Source organism: Heteronotia binoei, chromosome 4 (genome assembly GCF_032191835.1).
Source record: "Heteronotia binoei isolate CCM8104 ecotype False Entrance Well chromosome 4, APGP_CSIRO_Hbin_v1, whole genome shotgun sequence".
In the NCBI taxonomy this organism is placed as follows: Eukaryota; Metazoa; Chordata; class Lepidosauria; order Squamata; family Gekkonidae; genus Heteronotia; species Heteronotia binoei.
The window spans coordinates 163,310,908-163,331,344 of NC_083226.1; the positions used below are offsets into that span (position 1 = coordinate 163,310,908).

Genomic DNA, 20,437 nt, shown 5'->3' on the forward strand with positions numbered 1-20,437 from the left:
TGACAGGTATTTGGATCCTGCCGCCCATTGTTCCCGGTTCCCCAAGCTTTGTTTGTATAGCTCCAATGAGCCCGGCAGGACACCTAAACCAGTTCACATACATACATCAGTCCACATACATAACATATGCAGAAGGTCCCAGGTTCAATTCCCAGCATCTTCAGTTAAAAGAATCAAGTTGTAGGTGGAAAACCTCGGTCCGAGATCCTGGTAGGGTTGCCAACTCTGGGTTGGGAAATACCTGGAGATTCAGTGGGTGGAACTTGAGGAGGGCAGGGTTTGGGGAGGGAATTCAATGGGGTACAATGCCATAGAGTCCTCTCTCCAAAGCGGCCATTTTCTCCAGGTGAACTGATCTCTGTTGTTCGCAGATCAGTTGTAATCCCAAGAAATCTTCAGCTACCACCTGTAGGTTGGCAACCCTATATTCTGGAGAGCCTTTATCAGTCAGAGTACGCAGGGCTATTTTTGTAGCAGGGACTCATTTCTCATTTTAGGGTTGCCAATCCCCAGGTGGGGGCAGGGGATTCCCCGGTTTGGAGGCCCTCCTCCCACTTCAGGGTCTTCAGAAAGCAGGGGGGGGCAGGGAAATGTCTGCTGGGCACTCATTATTCCCTATGGAGACCGATTCCATAGGGAATAATGGAGAATTGATCAGCAGGTATCTGGGGCTCTGAGGGGGCTATTTTTTGAGGCAGAGGCACCAAATTTTCAGCATAGCATCCGATTCCTCTCAAAAGACTCTCCGAGTTTTGAGAAGATTGGACCACGGGGTCCAATTCTATGAGCCCCCAAAGAAGGTGCCCCTATCCATTATTTCCAAAGAGGGAAGGCATTTAAAAGGTGTGTAGTCCCTTGAAATGTGATGGCTGGAACTCCCTTTGGAGTTCAATTATGCTTGTCACACCCTTGCTGCTGGCTCCACCCCCAAAGTCTCTTGGCTCCACCCCCAAAGTCCCCAGATATTTCTTGAATTGGACTTGGCAACCCTAACTCATTTGCATATTAAGCCACATCTCCCTGATGTAGCCAATCCTCCCGGAGTTTACAGTAGGCCCTGTAAGAAGAGCCCTGTAAGCTTTCAGAGGATCGGCTACATCTGGGGGGTGTAGCCTAATATTCAGAGTAAACAATACTGACATATTCAGATACATAGAAGGATTAGTTGCATTCAGATTAATTCTGCAAAAAAAACCCCCAATTATTTATTTAATTTATGTCCCGCCCTCCCTGCCAAAGGCAGGCTCAGGGTGGCTTACAAACCAAGGGTCGACACAAACACATTAGTGTGACCAGTAAAACCAACAACAAAACATAAAAACAATTGCTTAAAACATTTTGGAGGTGGTACTATAATAGTTTCAGGCAGCGATTGAGTTCTAGTGGTTACTGTACTCGGAGGTTTGAGGGTCGCCGTAGCGTGGTAGGATAGGCCATTGGTGGTGTTCTTATGGACCAGTCCCGTTGCTGCAGTTGTTACCATCATGTGAATGCCTGGCGGAAGAGTGCCGTTTTGCAGGTCCTGCGAAACTCTAAAAGCTCTCACAGGGCCCTAACCACCTCCAGCAACTCATTCCACCAGCTAGGGGCAGCAACGGAAAAGGCCCTGGCTCTCATTGTTTTGAGCCTCGCTTCTCTGATGCTGGGAACTGTCAACAGGTTTTGAGACCCGGACCGAAGTGCTCGCTGGGGCATGTGCAGGGAAAGGCGGTCCCTAAGGTATGCAGGACCCTGGCCATATAGGGCTTTAAAGGTAATGACCAGCACCTTGAAGCGAATCCAGTACCCTATTGGTAGGTATTGAGTGACTGTTAACACACTCCTCCACTTGCACCTGCTGGAATGACCTTGGGTCAGCCATAGCTATTGCAGGAGTTGTCCCTGAAAGGGCAGCTGCTGTGAGAGCCCTCTCAGCCCCACCCACCTCACAGGGTGTCTGTTGTGGGGGAGGAAGATAAAGGAGACTGCGAGCCCCTCTGAGACTCTGAGATTCGGAGTGGAGGGTGGGATATAAATCCAATATCTTCTTCTTAACTGTGACTAGACAATTCTGTAGTTAGTACTGCACACCTGTATGAAGCAGGGACATCTGTGTTCATATGTCACCCCAAGCCAGGATTAAACCTAATTGCAGCTAGTGAATAAACTTGAAAACACAATAAGAACATAAGAGAAGCCATGTTGGATCAGGCTAATGGCCCATCCAGTCCAACACTCTGTGTCACACAGTGGCCAATTCACACACACACACACACACACTATGGCTAATAGCCATTGATGGGCCTCTGCTCCATATTTTTATCCAATCCCCTCAGATAGTGGTGATGTGGACCTGCATTTACCTTAGTGAGAGCCCTCTCAGCCCCACCCACCTCACAGGATGTCTGTTGTGAGGGGAGAAGATATAGGAGTGGTGTAGTGGTTAAGTGTGTGGACTCTTATCTGGGAGAACCGGGTTTGATTCCCCACTCCTCCACTTGCACCTGCTGGAATGGCCTTGAGTCAGCCATAGCGCTGGCAGAGGTTGTCCTTGAAAGGGCAACTGCAGTGAGAGCCCTCTCAACCCCACCCACTCCACGGGGTGTCTGTTGTGGGGGGAGAAGATATAGAAGAAGAAGAAGAAGAAGAAGATATTGGATTTATATCCCGCCCTCCACTCCGAAGAGTCTCAGAGCGGCTCACAATCTCCTTTACCTTCCTCCCCCACAACAGGCACCCTGTGAGGTGGGTGGGGCTGGAGAGGGCTCTCACAGCAGCTGCCCTTTCAAGGACAACCTCTGCCAGAGCTATGGCTGACCCAAGGCCATTCCAGCAGGTGCAAGTGGAGGAGTGGGGAATCAAAGCCGGTTCTCCCAGATAAGAGTCCGCACACTTAACCACTACACCAAATCGGCTCTGATTGTAAGCCGCTCTGAGTCTCTGATTCAGGGAGAAGGGCGGGGTATAAATCTGCAATTCTTCTTCTTCTTCTTAGTGGTTAGTTTCTTAGGGTAGCCATCTTGGTTTGGAGTAGGTTTGATTCAAATCCAGTAGCATTTCAGAGATCAATAAAATTTAGAGAGTATAATTATCCAAGAGTCAATCAAGCCAAGACTCTTGATGCTTAAATCTGTCTTCCTCTCAATCTATCTTCAGGGCTGTAGCCAGGATTTTAAAAGTTGAGAGGGGGGTTTAAAAAGTCAGGGGGCACCCTTTTCCCATCCACAGTGGGGCTTACCGCTTCTCAGAAGTTGGGGCAAAAGCTGGAGGCTCTGAAAGTGTCCGAGTCGAGGCAGCTAACCCTAAAGCTTGGCCTGCACCTTGTTTGTAAGCAGGGCGGGGGGGGGAGGAGTTTCCTTCCACCTCCCTCTCCCCCATCCTGGCATTTTGCAGCCAACAGGTCCATCTGCCTTCCCAGCCCATTCCACGCGCCTCCCACTCTTCTGCCTCCCTCCTCTCCACCTGCCGCTTTTGCTTCTGTAGTACACTGTGCCCTGCTCAGCTCTCCTGGCTCTGGTTGCAGCTGGTGACACTTTACCAGCTCAGCCATGGCAAAAAGACAAAAAGCAGGCTGCACCCCAGTGGGTTCCCTGGGAGTCGGGGGGGCCCTGCCTGAAGGTCAGGGGGCAGTGCCCTCAGAGGCCCCTCTGGAGCAACAGGCCTTTCTATCTTCCCATCAATCTCTCATTTCTCTTCCTCCCCTCCCTTCCTCCTCCTTATCTAACTTTGACAGTAAGTTACTGCAGTCATTTGGGCCGGAGGAGAAGGAGAAGAAGACGACTGCGACTGCAGATTTATACCCCACCCTTCTCTCTGAATCAAAGACTCAGAGCGGCTTACAATCTGCTATATCTTCTCCTCCCACAACAGACACCCTGTGAGGTGGGTGGGGCTGAGAGGGCTCTCACAGCAGCTGCCCTTTCAAGAACAAGTCCTGCCAGAGCTATGGCTGACTCAAGGCCATTCCAGCAGCTGCAAGTGGAGGAGTGGGGAATCAAACCCGGTTCTCCCAGATAAGAGTCCACACACTTAACCACTACACCAAACTGGCTCTATTTAGGAGGCATTGCCTCCTGAAGGCACCAGAAGCAATTCCAAAAGTGCCTCACCTATTTCTCTCACTCTGAGACACCTGGCCAGTTTATTTTGAAAGGGGGAGCTTCTGCCCTGGGGTGCAAGTGTGTACAAGGCCCAGGGCTCAAGCCAAGGCCACACACCCCTTTCCCTCCATTTCCTCTCACCTCAAAAGCTCCCTGTCCTCCTCCTCCTCCATTCTTTCCCTCCTCTCCAAAGGATGGTCTCCCATCCCACTCTGTCTCCCAATTAGCCTGAACAACTGTCATCACAGATGGCTCGAGCTGGCTAAGAAGTAAGTGATGTGCATTTTAAGTGCTTAATCCTGACATACTGCAATTTAAAACGTCTCTCCAGCACATTTCCAGTCAAATTATTTTTCAAGAACGACTGTCAGCTCTCTCCACACGTTGAATGCGGTGTCCAGGGGAACAGACTTGTTTTCTGCCACCTTGTGGTAGTAGTATAATATTGCAGCAGACACTGGGCTTCCACATGCTGAGCACTGAAATCAGGTCAAATTGGGAACTATATATTGATTTACAGATCCTTGCAGAGTTAAGAACAGGGCTTTTTTTGAACAGGAATGTAGTTCTGGCTGGCTTGGCATCAGGAGGTGTGGCCTAATATGTAAATGAGTTCCTCCTAGGCTTTTTCTATAAAAAAGGCCTGCATAAAACAATGGTGCCACCAGGGGGTGTGGCCTAATATGCAAATAAGTCCCAGCTAGGCTTTTTCTACAAAAAAGGCCTGGATGAAACAATGGTGACATCAGAGGGTGTGGCCTAATGAGTTCCTGGTTATGAATATTGCTACATGAAATGGGAACTGAGAGCCCAGCAGCCATTTAACATCCCCCCTCCCGCTTTCTGATAACTCTGAAGCGGGGCGGCGGGGGGGGGGGAGGGTTTCCAAACCAGGGGATCCTCTGCCCCCAATTGGGAATTATAGAAACAGAAGTGAGAATCATGGGAAAGGAGCAAGGAATAAAAAAAAGGCACAGCCCCAGTGACAAGTAATCTAATAACAAACAGTTAAAGATTCAGTCACACTGTAAACATTGGAACCACAAAAATTCCAATGTTAATTCCTATTGAGACATTCAGATCAATTTATGACAAAAATCCGCAAAACAACCACAGGGTGGAACAGGTTAATATGTGAGAAGGTCCTTAATAACAGTTCATAAATGAATCCAAAGGGGCTTCTCTCTATCCACAGAAAGACACATTTTCTTCAGGGAAATGGATCTCTGTAGTCCGGAGATGAGCCGGAATTCCTGAGGACTGCAGGTCCCACCAGGTGGCTGGCATCCCCATAGATTTCACCACATGAACCCTGATGTCCAGACCCTAGCAGTTTAATGATCACAAACAGTCCATTTCATGAATAACTATTTATTGATACATGGCAGCCCAAGGCAGGACGGACTTTGTGAAAACTGGCTCAGTGGGTTTTTGCCTTGGCTGAAACCGTTACATTTTCAAAGGAAAGCGGGAAGCAGCAGTCCCCACCCCCCCAAGTCTTTCTCAGCCCCTTTGCAGGTGTGCACGGAATCAACTTCAGCAACTCTTGAGACCAGGCAGAAAAGAATGTGGTAGCGGTTACATAGAGATAGGAGCAAGGCAAAGCAGAGACACAGGGAAATGAAAGTATTTCAGAGAAGGGGGGGGGGAATGGCAAGAGTCATCTTGACACCTGAGGGCTTTACAAAACCCACTGCAAAATGGTTGCAGTTTGTGGGTGTTAGAAGTGACCAAATAGTTTTGCAATTCTTTTGCAAGGCGTTTCTCCCTGGTAACCGTGTGCTTAGAACAGTAAAGGAAAAAAACATGCAGTAACAAATCCACTATTGACAAAGAGCAATCACAGAAACTTTGCTCCAAAGGGATCCCAGCAACGTGCTCCTTCATCTATGCTGTAGATAAGAGAACATAAGAGAAACCATGTTGGATCAGACCAGTAGCTCATCCAGCCCAACACTCTGCCCACAGTGGCTAAAACCCAGGTGCCATCAGGAGGTCCACCACCAGAAGCCCTCCCACAGTTGCCGCGCCCCAAGTAGCAAGGGTGCAGAGTGCAAGAACCAGGCCTCAGATTCAGCAGGAGCTCACAGGAACACAGCTCCTGAACCTTTCTGAGGGTTCCCCCTCTTCCTCCCCACCTACCTTGTCCATTGGATAGTAGGTGCAGCTGCATAACAATTCCTGGATTAGGAGAGCGGGCAGCCAGCCAGCCACCAGGGGCTTTGCCACATCCCCAGCAGCCCTTATTAACCCCTGGAGAATCCAGTGCCTCCCTTTCTCCACTTCTTATGTGATTTTGGGTGGCTGGTGGCTTGCTGGCCTTTTGACTGGGGTGGGGGAGATGGCCCAGGAAAGCCCCAGGTGAGTGAGGCCTGCTTGGGCTGGCTGAATCTCTAGCCAGCCCAAACAGGCCTCACTTGCCCAGGGCTCTCCTTTTTTGTATCAGGTTGCTTTTGGCGGGGGAGGGTGGCATATGCTAATGGGTTATGCTAATGAGCTCCACCACTTATTTTTTTACAAAATGACCCCTGGCAAGAACATAAACCCTTCTGCTGCAGACCAGCATAGCTACCCACTTGAAGCTGTTTTCATGACAGGGGTGATTTAAAGTGTTGACTAGAGCGATGGTGTTTTCGTTTCCAGCTCGAGGCTTCGAGAGCTGCTGGATTAGAGTCTGTCAAAAGTGCTTCGTGCGTACTCCAGGAAGAATACAATCGGCGCTGCGGCAATCTTAGGAAAAGGCATGAAGGAGTTATACAGATCATAAAGGTAAGGGCACAGCCAGTGCAGTGGTTTGAGTGGCGCAGTAGGCTCTGGAAGAGCCAGGTTCTAATTCTAGCTCTGCGTATCCTACCACAACAACACTAGGACTAAGAGCTGGAAGACCTAGATTCAAATCCCTGCTTGTGCCATGGAAGTGACTGGGTGACCTTGGGCCAGTCACACACTCTCACAGGGCTGTTGTGAGGATAAAATGGTGAACATATGAAGCTGCCTTATACTGAATCAGACCCAAAGCTGAGGTTTTTCATCCCTGTTTGCCTGGACCCTTTTCAGTTGGAAATGCCGGGGATTGAACCTGGGACCTTCTGCGTACCAAGCAGATGCTCCACCACTGAGCCACCGTCCCTCACACTAACTCAGCTTAGAGGGGTTGCTGCCTGTGAGGTAGGTGGGATTGAACACATGAAACTGCTTATACTGAATCAGACCCTTGGTCCATCACAGTCAGTATTGTCTACTCAGACTGGCAGTGGCTCTCCAGGGTCTCAAGCTGAGGTTTTTCACACCTATTTGCCTGGACCCTTTTTACTCGGAGATGCCGGGGATTGAACCTGGGACCATCTGCTTACCAAGCAGATGCTCTACCACTGAGCCACCGTCCCTCCCCTACAAACCACCTCTGCTTCTCACTTGCCTTAAATGCCCCTTGCTGGGATCTTCTTCTTCATCAGGAGGGTGTTGCCTAATAAGCTAAGCAGGGTTGGTACGGGAACTAAGCAGAGTCGGTGCTTGGAAGCGAGACCACCAAGGAAGACTCTGCAGAGGAGGGCAATGACAAACCACCTCTGCTTCTCCCTTGACTTGAAAGCCCCTTGCTGGGGATGCCATAAGTTCGCTGTGACTTGTTGACCCTTCACACCCAGAGAGAGGGTATTGCTGGTAGAAGAGCAAGAGTTTGTGTCCAGTGGTGCCTTTAAGACCAATAAGATTTCCAAGGTATAAGCTTTGGAGAGTCAAAGCTCCCTTTGTTAGATACCAGAAGAGTTGAAGTGTGTCTGAAAATAACCTCTCTGTCTCTCTGGGAGCTGTGCCACCTTTGGGTTGTGAGAGGGCCCTGACTGAGAACTGCTCTTGAGAGAACAGCTCTGAGAGAACTTTTGGCCGACCCAAGGTCACCCAGCCGCTGCATGTGGAAGAGTGGGGAATCAAACCCGGTTCTCTCCAGATTGGAGTCTGCTGCTCTTAACTGCTACACCAAACTGGCTGCACCATGGAAAGAGCCTGCCAGAAGTAATGCTTGGGTTGGGAAGCCAACCCCAACTGAGCAGGGAACAGGAAGTGGAGACGCCTGATACCTGGACGATGCCTCAGTTGATACAGGAGGGTGGGGCTGGAACCAAGGGGGAGGGAGATAGCGGGAGATCTCCAGGTGACAAGAGATCAGTTTGCCAGGAGGAAATGGCCACATCAGAAGGCGGACTCTATGGCATTACACCCCATTGAAGTCCCTCTGTTCCCCAAAACACACCCTTTTCAGACTCTACCCTAAAAATCTCCAGGTATTTATCAACCTGGAGCTGGCAAGCCTAATGAAGGACATGGCGGGGCGGGGGGGGGGGGGGGGGTGTCCGTTCCTGTTCTGGCAACTGCAGCTAGGATAAGGCCCACCTCCCTCTTCCTGCTAGCGTAGGTAGCATCAAGCTGATTTACAGAGCACTGCTTTTCTTGCTGTCTGAGTGCTTGCCGGGATCAGCTTGTTGTTTGTCCCAGTTGAACGGTGGATGGCAGCCTTGCCCTGAGCAGACAGAAGAAGGCTGTGCGGCTGCAAGACAGCAAGTTTTTGTTTGTCACCCCTTCCGAGGGTTACTTCTCCTTTGGTCTTCTCTATCCACTTTTCATCCATTTCAGGCACGTAAGTCTGAGCAAGAAGAGACGTTAGAGCAAAGCACGGAGAACCTCAGTCGAATGAATGTGGCACTTAAAGAAAAGTACAACCAGACTGAGGAGCTGGAGAAGCGAGTCCAGAGGATGGAAGAGGTTAGTCTGACCTGGTTTGCGAGCCGCAAACTTTGCCCCCAGAGTGGTGAAGTGTGTTATGTTAACGGTGATTTTCACGCCTATTTGCCTGAACCCTTTTCAGTTGGAGATGCCGGGGATTGAACCTGGGACCTTCTGCTTACCAAGCAGATGCTCCACCACTGAGCCACATGAAGATGCCTTGAACCATCTGTCCATCAAAGTCAGTATTGTCTACACCAGGGGTGTCAAACTCATTTGTCATGAGGGCCACATCTGACATAAATGAGGCCATGTTGAGTCGGGCCATGTGTGTATCTGTTTAGATGGCAGAGATATAAACTTTATAAAGGCCGCAGACAAACACAATTTAAAGCGCTTAAAACATTGGCACTCATTGGTTTTAAACAGCGGTCATTTTGTAGAAAAATAGGTGGTGGAGCTCATCCTGGGATAGTGATGCAACTGCACATACTATTCAATGGACAAGGAGGTGGAACTCTCAGAAGGAGGAGGTGGAACTCTCTGGAAGGTTCAGGAGCTGTACTCCTGTGAGCTCCCGCTGAATCTGAGGCCTGGTTTTAAAGGTGCTTTCTTTGTATCTCTCCCACAGGATCCAGGGAGCTGGGCAAAGGAAGCTCTGGCTCTTTCCTTCCTTTCCCAGAAGACCAGGAAGGGGAGGAGCATCAGCCAATATATTTGAATATTCATAGGATCTTCTACATATGAAGGTCTCTTGTATTGCATCAGATCCTTGGTCCATCAGGGTCAACAGGGCTTCTTTTGTATCAGGAACTCCTTTGCATATTAGGCCACACCCTCCTGATGAAGAAGAAGAAGATATTGGATTTATATCCTGCCCTCCACTCTGAATATCAGAGTGGCTCACAGTCTCCTTTATCTTCCTCCCCCACAACAGACACCCTGTGAGGTGGGTGGGGCTGGAGAGGGCTCTCACAGCAGCTGCTCTTTCAAGGACAACCTCTGCCAGATCTATGACTGACCCAAAGCCATTCCAGCAGCTGCAAGTGGAGGAGTGGGGAATGAAACCCGGTTCTCCCAGATAAGAGTCTGCACACTTAACCACTATACCAAACTGTCTGTGATGTAGCCAATCCTCCTGGAGCTTACAGTAGGCCCTGTCCTAAGAGCCTTGTAAGCTCTTGGAAGATTAGCTACATCAGGGGTGCGTGGCCTAATATGCAAAGGAGTTTCTGCTACGAAAAAAGCCCTGTGAGTCAATATGGTCTCCTCAGACCAGCAGCAGCTCTCCAGAGTCCCAGGAAGTGGTCTTTTCATATAATTTCCTAGCTGATCTCTTAAACTTGAGATGCCCCAGGTTGAACCTAAGCCCTTCTGCAGCTAAACAGATGCTCTGCTACTGAGCCGTGGGACTTTCTGCAGCACAGAAGCAAACTCCGTCAACTTGGCTGTGTTGAAGCTGAGTCAAAGTGCCTGTTCCATTTTGTAAAGTGAGTGTACACAGAGAATCTTATTAAAAAAAGAAAATTCTGATCATTTTACTGGTTGGCTGAAAGGCAGCTAAATGCAAGAAAGAAGCCAACTGATGACAACTTTGGCACAGTTTGCGAACACACACCTACTCTTTCGGTTCCTGTTCCTCAGAATTCCAGCAGGCAGATGAGCTAATTTTTTTCATTTCCCTCCACTCCCCCCCCCCCCGAAAACCCTTCCAGCGTTCTCGCCTGATTCACAAGTGCTTGCAGTGAACAAACACCACCTCCTTAATAGTAAACAGTGATTAGCAATGAGAAGTTTATCGCAATGAATGCATTACTTAAAATTAAAGCATCGCCATCTGCTCCGTTCTAACGTGGGAGGCAGTGGGATCGCATTCCATTAATAGAGGCTCAGTCAAACAGCCAGATTGTGAAGCCTTTTTTATATGACAGGACAAAAAAGGGTGTTTTTCTGTACTTTGGGACCAGCTTGGTCTTGCTTTTATTTTACTTTTTCATTTTATTTCAAAGCATTTTGTCCCCTGCACTTTCTGATCAAATTTGGTCTCTGTGGCTACTGATAGTTCTGCAGTGATCAAACCAGGCCTCATTTTGGGCAGGAGCTCCTGTGAGTGGAGTGTCAGAACCTCAAAATCAGGGGTGTCAAACATGCAGCCCCGGGGGCCAAATCAAGCCCCCGGAGGGCTCCTATCAGCCCCCCCCCCGAGCAACTGGCTGTCATCTGCTTCCTTCTCCCTCTCCCTTGCTTCCTTCTGCATAACATCTTGCTTTGCAATACCAAGAAGTGCTAACTTTTTAAGCATGTTTTAAGTTTTTTAAAAATATATATTTAATTGTGTTTGTTTGTGTCCTTTATTAAGTTTATATCTCTGCTACCTAATCTTAAATAGGTATACACATGGCCCGGCCCAACCTGACATCCCAACAAGGTCTCATTTATATCAGATCCAGCCCTCATAACAAATTAGTCAAGATAGCCACTGATGGATCTCTTCTCCATATATGTATCCAATACGCTGGTACCAAGGTCAACCTATGTTATCCGATTCGCAGAGAATATACTTTTGTTTCTTGCTCAATGATGCAATTAGGAATGCTAACGGGGGATAGTGGGAAGATGCAGTTGGTAGATTTTGGCACTTAGCACTTTGAATGTATAACGGACAAACCCAAACTTATATATGTAAGGGCTGAGGCCTTGAGACTCAGTTTCAGCGAGAGGAATCTTGCTCTCTGTACCTGCTTTAACCATGCAATTAAACTTACTCTGCTAACTACTGAGAAGTGTTCATAGATGAAGACTATGTGGAACTTGACACTTACATTCAGTCAGTTACACAGCAATGATCCCTATCCTATGTTGGCAGCTGCTACCGAAGCAACATTTTTTAAAAAAATCCATGCAGCCCATCAGAAGCCTTGTTGAGTGAAAGCAGGGCTGGATTAAACCCTGTGGAGACCCCTGAGCAGTCAAAATCTCGGGGTGTGGGGACTCCTTGTAAATTGTCTGAGTTGGAGCAGCCACCCCACTGCCGGTGGCCCCCACTGCAGCCTGTAGGCACCTTTTCAAAAGCCCCTTTGACAAAGCTGCGGGGGAGAGGCAGAGAGAGGCAGACTTGGCAATGATGCCAGCATCAGCCGCAGCAGGCAAGTCGGGCAAAGAGCAGCTCAGTTGCTGGCTGTGCATACAGGCTGGGAGGGCTGCAAGCAGGAGGAAAACCGGGGTGGGGTGGGGGGAGAAGCTGGCCCAGGGCCCCTAAAAGCATGGGGTCCCATAGGCCAGTGCCTACTTGGCCTAACTGTTAATCCGACTCTGAGTGAAAGCCCCACCCACTTTCTTTAAAAACTGGGTGAGGAACAGGAAAGGTGTTGTCAGTACCATGGTACCCATGGGCACAGTGTTGGGGAACCCTGGACTAAGATGTGTCATGGGATGGGTGTACAGGGAGAAAAGAGAATGAGTGGAAATGGCACTTCTCCGTGGAAGCCGGAGTCTCCTGCTGCAGTTAGGAGACATTTAAGTTTGATGCCGGGATCAGAGCCAAATTTGTACACCTCTGGTCAAGTGTGGTAATTGTCTGTGCTTGTACGGGTGTAGGCAGCACGTATCTGAGGTTGGATCAGGGCCACTGCATGCAAGGAAAGTCAACTGGAGATAAGCTAAGGCCGTACAAAGTATTGTGCCCTTCTGATCTCCGCCTGCACTGCTTGGAAAATCCCGACGCTTTTATATCAAAGAAAGTTCTGCTCTGCACGAGGCTGGTAATCACTTTGCTGTTTCTTAGGAAAAGAAGACATTGAAAGAAAAGCAACGGTTATTAAAAGGGAAGCTGCAACAGATGATGTCGAAAGCAGAAGACACTAACAGGTTTGCACAACTTTTTGTGTTCAATCGTGAGACAGCTTTTCCCTCGGAAAGAACGGTGCAATCTGTGTGCTGTTGAACATTTTATTTTGTATAAGGGATAGCATAATAAATGCCGTTAAAACAAGGAGAACCAAAGGTGGGACTAGGGCAGCAGATGTTCATTTTAAGAGAGCCTACTGACCACCTGTACTCTTGGCTATTAAGAAAGGGTGAATTTGTCTGTAATATTTATGTAGATTCTTAAGCTGAAGTCAGGTTGGAGGTTCCTTATCCCCTAATGCTTCCTTTTCTTCTTTTCTTGACAGCTGTGTCAAAGTCCAGACAGAGATCTCTACTCTCCAGGAGCAAATAAGTCATCTGGAACACCTGATCCATTCTCAGCATCAAAACTTACATGCTTTGATTCATCAGGTGAGCTAATCCGATGACGTCTGGAGGGCTCGCTGCGCATCTCTTCACTTTTCCATGTTTACTAGAGGTCCCCAGCTTTAATGAGCCTGTGGGCCCCCTCGGAATTCTGACTGAGTGTGATGTGTGCAGCCACAAAATGGCTGCCACGGGAGGTACAGCCAGCAACAAAATGGCTGCCTTGGCTTACATTCAGTCACACAGTGAAGATCCCTGTGCTGTGGTGGCAGCCGCTGACAAAACAGCGTTCTGGCATATCTCTACAGCCAGTCAAATCTCCAGAGGCCAGTCAGGAGTCTTGCAGGGCAAAAGCCCCACCCACTTTTGAAAATATTTGTCAGGCACTGGGAAAGGTGTCAGTGGGTACAATGTTGCCCATTGGGGACAACACATTGGGCACCTCTGTGCTAGGGATTGTCCCTATTTGGGGGGGAGTACCTGCCCCAGTACTTTACTGCCCTTGCTTCTGACTTTTGGGGGATGCCTTGTTAGAACTGTAGTGTGAGTTACTACACCTGCCCTTCTTCAGCTCAGCTTCTTTAGAGTCGAGGGAGAGAGAGCGAGAGGGAGAGAGAGCCAGTTTGGTGTTGTGGTTAAGAGCAGTGGACTCTAATCTGGAGAATTTTGTTGATTCCCCACTTCTCCTTCACATGAAGCCTGCTGGCTGACCTTGGGCCAGTCCCAGTTCTCTCAGAGCTCTCTCAGCCCTGCCTACCTCTCAGGCGATGTTCCCTCTAAGCCAGGGGTGTCAAACATGCGGCCCAGGGGCTGAATCAGGCCCTTGGAGAGCTATCAGGCCCCCCGAGTGACTGGCTGTCATCTGCTTCCTTCTCCCTCTCTCTTGCTTCCTTCTGCATAACAGCTTGCTTTGCAAGGCTTGCTCAATCGCACAGGCGCTACAGAGCAAAACCTGTTTTTTCCATTTGCTGAGGCTTCTCCCTTGGGAAGGAAGGGGGGAAGCATAGCTTGGTTTTCCAGGTTCTCTCAGTTGCAGAGCTACTTAGCCAAGCCTCTCTTCCTTCTATTGACTGAGGCTCCTCCACCTCTTGGTCCTCTGGGGAAGGAAGGCTTCTTTTGCCCAGTTTCTTGGATCCCATGGGAGAAATGCAAAGAAAGCACCTTTAAGACCAATGAGTGCTAAAGTTTTAAGCATTTGATAAGTTTTTTAAAAATAGCAACCTTTAATTGTGTTTGTCTGTGTTCTTTATAAAGTTTATATCTCTGCTACCTAATGTTAAATAAGTACATACAAGGCCCAGCCCAACAAAGTCTCATTTATGTCAGATTTGGCCCTCCTAACAAAATGAGTTCGACACCCCTGCCCTAAGCTGAGTTCATGTGAGCTAGCTCACAGCTTTTTAGCCTCTGGCTCACACATTTTTGTATTAGCTCAGGAAGGATGGCCCCAGAGCACACTAATTTATGCAGTGGCTCACAACTGTAATGCCAGTAGCTCACAAAGTTGAATTTTTGCTCTCAAGACTCCACGACTGAGAGGGAACTAGGGTTGCCAAGTCCTCTTCAAGCCCCGGTGGGGGACATTTGTGTGCGTTCAATGCGTGCACATGACAAAATGACGTCACTTCTGGGTCAAAATGGCGGCGTGCACACGGCACTGCTCTAGGTGTTTCCGGGAAAACTCTATGGTTTTCCCAGACGCTCTAGCCATTTGGGAGGTAAAACTCTATGATACCCCGCGTGCACGCCGCCATTTTGATGATGTCACTTCCGGGTGATTTCATCATGCTGGTGATGCAGGGGGAGGTTCCCCCCGCTGGCCCAATGTGGGCCGACGGGTTGGGAACCTCTGGGGTGGGGGATTCCCTGCCCAGACCAGGGGCTTGGCTCACAGGGTGTCTGTTTACGGGAGAGGAAGGGAAGGTGATTGTAAGCTGCTCCAGGACTTCTTCAGCTAGTGAAGAGTGGGTTATAAAACCAATTCCTTCTCCTCACTTCTCTGCTGTAATGGTAAGAAATGGATTCATCTTGTCTCTAGCCCACATCTGTATAAATGCATTCATTGGAGCACTAAGGTACTGTGCTGTCTGACACACCACAGTTGCTGAGGCATATTATTGAACAGCCAATAATGCAGGGGTGGAATTCTATCAGGAGCTCCTTTGCATATTAGACCACGCACCCCTGATGTAGCCAATCCTCCAAGAACTTACAGGGCTCTTTTTTTGTAAGCTCTTGGAGGATTGGCTACATCAGCGGAGTGTGGCCTAATATGCAAAGGAGCTCCTGCTAGAATTCCACCCCTGCAATAATGTATTTTAAGATCATTATGTTTTGTCTAGTACATTTTTTAATCAAATAAATAAACATCGTCTTGGTTCTTAAATTAATGCAGAAGATCTCCTAGGCAAAACGAACGCCACACATTGTGTAGCATTTGGAGTACTGTGTTCTACAGCCAGTTTGGTGTAGTGGTTAGAGCGTCAGACGAGGATCTGTGAGACTCGGGTTCAAGTCCCCATCCTGCCGTGAAAGCTTAATGGATGACCTTGGACCAGTCACACACTCAGTCCCACAGACTTCCCCGGACAGGATAATAATACCAGCTGCCTTAAGTCCCCATTGGGGAGAAAGTCGGGATACAGTGATGCCCTGTATTCTTGGTGTTAGGGAGCCAATGGTGGGAGGATTTCTGGAATTCTTGCCCCACTGGTGGACCTCCTGAAGGCACCTGTGCTTTGGCCGCTGTGCGGCACAGAGGGTTGGATTGGATGGGCAATTGGTCTGATCCAACATGGCTTCTTTTCTGTTCTTATGTCTGGGGTCATGATGTTCTGTATTCTTGGTGCTCGGGGGCCAATAGTAGGAAGACTTCTTGAGTTGTGGCCCCGCTGGTGGACCTCCTGAGGGCACTGTGTGACACAGAGTGTTGGAGTGGAGCAACCATTGGCCTGATCCAACATGGCTTCTCTTACGTTCTTAAATGGAAAGGAAAAGAAAGGTCCCCTGTGCAAGCACGAGTCGTTTCCGACTCTGGGGTGACGTTGCTTTCACAACGTTTTCACGGCAGACTTTTTTGGGGTGGTTTGCCATTGCCTTCCCCAGTCACCTACACTTTCCCCCCAGCAAGCTGGGTACTCATTTTACCGACCTCGGAAGAATGGAAGGCTGAGTCAACCTGAGCCGGCTACCTGAAAGCCCAGCTTCCACCGGGGATTAAACTCAGGTCGTGAGCAGAGTTTAGGACTGCAGTACTGCAGCTTTAACACTCTGCGCCACGAGTACTTTCTTTGTATCTCTCCCATGAGATCCAGGGAACTGGGCAAAGGAAGCTCTGGCTCCTTCCTTCCTTTTGAGATCCAGAGAGCCACTTTGGTGTAGTGGGTTTGATTCCCCACTCCTCCACTTGCACCTGCTGGAATGGCCTTGGGTCAGCCATAGGTCTCATAGGAGTTGTCCTTGAAATGGCAGCTGCTGACAGATCTCTCAGCCCCACCCACCTCACAGGGTGTCTGTTGGGGGTGGGGAAGGTAAAGGAGATTGTGACCGCACTGAGAGTCTGAGATTCAGAGTGGAGGGCGGGATGTAAATCCAATATCATCTTCATCATCATCTTTCTATAGGTTGTTCAGTGCCCTGAGTTGATGTTTTAATTTAATTTGTCGGGATCTTTGGGGAAATGGTTTGTGGCTGCTTATTTCAGGTATTTGGCATCATAGCTGATCTAATATAAATGTTGAGAGTTCACAAGGAAAAGTACCTGTGAATGTAAAGAGTAGCGATGAATTGAGGGTGATGGATATATTAGTAACTGGTTTTATTACTGATTTGCATTTTTTTTCCTATTGGTTTTTGCAGATTGAAGACTTGAATAATGAGCTAAGACTTCAGGATGAACGAATAGAATCCCTAAAAGAGAAGATTGGGATGTTGCAGGCAAAGGTAAAGGGAGGGGGGAACTCCAGAGACACACCATTATGCAAAATTTAGAGCAATCGAGCACCACTGTTCTAGACTATAGGACATCAGATTGCTTGGGAGGGCAAATTTGCCTCTGTGTAATGGCCTAATGGCATGAATAAATCAACAGGCTGGTGATATGCTAAAGATAGATAGATAGATAGATAGATAGATAGATAGATAGATAGATAGATAGATAGATAGATAGATGAATTTATTGTCATTGTTCTCAACAAAAAGAGAGCAACGAAATGAGGTGCTCTTCCACAAACATACCAACACATCAAACACACATATTCATAAACCATTTAAATACATCTGAAACCATTAAACCATTTAAACCATTAAAACCATTTAAATACATCTAAAACGGATAAACATTCATAAAACCATTAAAACCATTTAAACCATTAAATAAACATTCATAAAACCATTAAACATTCATAAAACCATTAACCTCATCTTCTCTCCCTAGTTGAGTTATAAAGCAGCTTTACTCTTTACATGCAAAAATGCTCACATGTATTGTTGTTCGGAACTTATAAATAAGGATTAATAAATCTCCATTGGTGGACCTCCTGCTGGCACCTGGTTTTTGGCCACTGTGTGACACAGAGTGTTGGGCTGGATGGGCCATTGGCCTGAGCTAACGTGGCATATCTTATCTTCTTAAGAGTAGAGGTCCATGAGAGGCTGTTAGCCACAAGGTATAGATTAGGGATGGCCAAACTTGCTTAATGTAAGAGCCACATAGAATAAATGTCAGGTGTTGGAGAGCTGCAAGACATGAACATCAGATGTTTTAGAGCAGGAAGGAAGGAAGGGAAATAGATGGGGGGAGAGGTGGAAAGAAAGCAACTTTAAATGCGTTATCGAAACCACTGGCTGGCTTGACTTGGAGAAGTGATTGAAAGAGACAAATGCCTTCTCCAAGCCAGCTGATGGGGTAGTAGGCACTCCGAGAGCTGCACAATATGTGTGAAAGAGCCACATGTGGCTCCTGAGCCACAGTTTGGCCACCCTGGTATAGATAGAACACTCTGTCTGGGGCAATGATGTTCTGTATTCTTGGTGCTTGGGGGTCAAGAGTGGGAGGGTTTCTGGAGTTCCAGCCCCACTGGTGGATCCCCTGATGCCACCTGGTTTTTGGCCACTGTGTGACACAGAGTGTTGGACTAGATAGGCCTGACCAACATGGCTTCTATTAGGTTATGTTCCTTGTCTTTGGGTCCTTGGTTAGATCCAACATGGCTTCTCTTATGTCCCTTGTCTTTCAGGCACAGTGTTCCTTGCCTGTAAAGTAGTAGAGCAAGAGTTGGCTTCAGTAGCATCTTAATGACCCACATGGTTTCCAGGCTATAAGCCTTCATGAGATAAAGTTTGGCTTCATCAGATATCTGACAGCTTTAACTCTCAGGAGTTTATGCCTTGTTGGTCTTTAAGGTGTTCCTGGACTCAAATGTTGCTCTTCTGCTGCAGAACAAGATGGCTGTCCACCTGTAAAATAGAAGTGGTGGTTGGTTCTCTGTGATCAGATCTTGGTGTAGAAGCAGATATTTCAAAGCAGGGCTCATTGCAGCTGGCTCCGCCCCTTAATGAAGCCATTTTGCAAATGACTTCAGCTAATGAACTCTGTTTAAAAAAATCAAAATAAGAGGCCCTTTAAATCTGAAGTTGGTCTATCCCAGGGGTGGGGAACCTTTTTTCTGCCAAGGGCCATATGGATATTTATAACATCATTCGCGGGACATAAAAAATTACCAACTTAAAAAACAGTGCTCTGCCAAGGGAGAATGATTCAGGCCAGCAAAATTAATGCAGATAATTGTTTTTCTATATGAAGTCATGTGGGGAGAGCCTAATCTGGCGCGCACACACACACCTGGCCTGCAGCCCTAGGCAAATTCATAGATCCAGGGTTTTTTGTAGAAAAAGCCCAGTAGGAACTCAGTAGCATATTAGACCACATCTCCTAATATTAGCATATTAGGCCACACACTCATTAGCATATTAGGCCACACCATCTGGGATAATCAAGTGCAAACTGAACTGGGACAGTTACTTTTCCAGGCCCTGCAACAATTCTAGCCGGCCATCCAGGCCCCAGGGAGGCTGCCGCACAGTACATCTGGGCCCTGTGATCCCTGCCTGGCTCTGGAGAGGCTGCTGCACAGTGCAGCTGGGCCCCCCTGATCCTTGCTGGCCAACCAGGCCCCAGAGAGGCTGCCACATGGCTCGGTTTGGCCCAGCAATCCCCGAGGGCCATACCAAGTGACCTCGGCCCTCGGGATGGGGGTTCCCCACCCCTGGTCTATCCAAAGGTGGTGGTACTAACGGCTGAAACGAATTACTGGAATTGAACATTAATGTTTGGTGGGGCCATAATGAAACTGAATCGGTGCGATTCCTTCTTCCAGAATGAAGAACTGAAGTACAGAGTGCAATTCTGGTCCGCCCAATCCAAATCAAGAGTTTCCAAAGCTGTTTCAGCGAAGTAAGAATCCTTCCACACACATCCCTCTCTGGTGATCTAGCACCTTGTGTGTTTAAAGAATTATCAATAGCTTCATTTGTTTTGAACAATTAAATGGCAGCACCTGTGGCTCACTGCAATCTTCCTCCTCATCTGTTTGAGTGGGTTTCTTCAGGCTGGTCTGACGCAATGGAACAAAGTTTGAGTTCAGTTGTAAAAGATGGAAATACCACAGAAGAAAGATGCTTGTGGCAAATCCATCCCTCATATTGAGTCTCTGAGGAACTGGCTTCTGGAGCCTTCTTCTGGCCCCTCTGCAAGCCTGAGGAAGGTGGCTAGAGGCTAATTCACTGCTCCACTACATGAGTTATCAGTTGGCCAGCAGTGTTTCCTTGCCCAAGATTGGTTCAGAGCTACCTGAAAGCTCTTTTCCCTACCCATCTCTCAGGAAGTTGCCAGAACAGCTGGCTAACCACCAAAGACCTGGCAATCCTGCATTTCCCTAAGCTTCCATTGTATCTAAATTAACTTTGCAGAAGTAGTAAAACCATTGTTTGTAGATCAAATCATGACTGAACTGTCCCCAGTAGCTTTCTTGTAGCAGGGACTCCTTTGCATATTGGGCCACACAGCGCTAATGTAGCCAATCCTCCAAGAGCTTACAGTAGGCCCTGTAAGAAGAGCTCTGTAAGTTCTTGGAGGACTGGCTACATCAGGGGTGTGTGGCCTAATATGTAAAGGAGTTCCTGCTATAAAAAAAGCCCTGAACAGGGCTACATCCAGCCAGCTTTTTCACTCAGCCTGCCCCAATTCTCCTCTTTACTCCAGCCCACATAGCCTTTGTCTATGCAGGTACCATGATCCACAGTTCCTCCATTTTTGGTGGCCGAAGGAGTTATACCTCCTCCTTTTCACCAGCAGATAAGCTGGTTGGATTCAGTGCAAGCTTTCTCCGCCCCCTTCCCCAGTG

At 48.1% G+C, this 20,437-nt stretch overlaps 1 protein-coding gene across 1 annotated transcript in view; it reads left to right on the plus strand.

The window, feature by feature from the left end:
• The window catches only part of CCDC68 (coiled-coil domain containing 68), a 55,351-nt gene that overhangs the window by 34,319 nt on the left and 595 nt on the right, over positions 1-20,437 (plus strand). The window contains exons 5-10 of the mRNA XM_060236456.1: positions 6,723-6,848; positions 8,712-8,840; positions 12,586-12,668; positions 12,974-13,079; positions 16,893-16,976; positions 19,412-19,488. Coding sequence (XP_060092439.1) covers positions 6,723-6,848; positions 8,712-8,840; positions 12,586-12,668; positions 12,974-13,079; positions 16,893-16,976; positions 19,412-19,488 — 605 coding nt within the window. The remainder of the gene's footprint in view (positions 1-6,722; positions 6,849-8,711; positions 8,841-12,585; positions 12,669-12,973; positions 13,080-16,892; positions 16,977-19,411; positions 19,489-20,437) is intronic.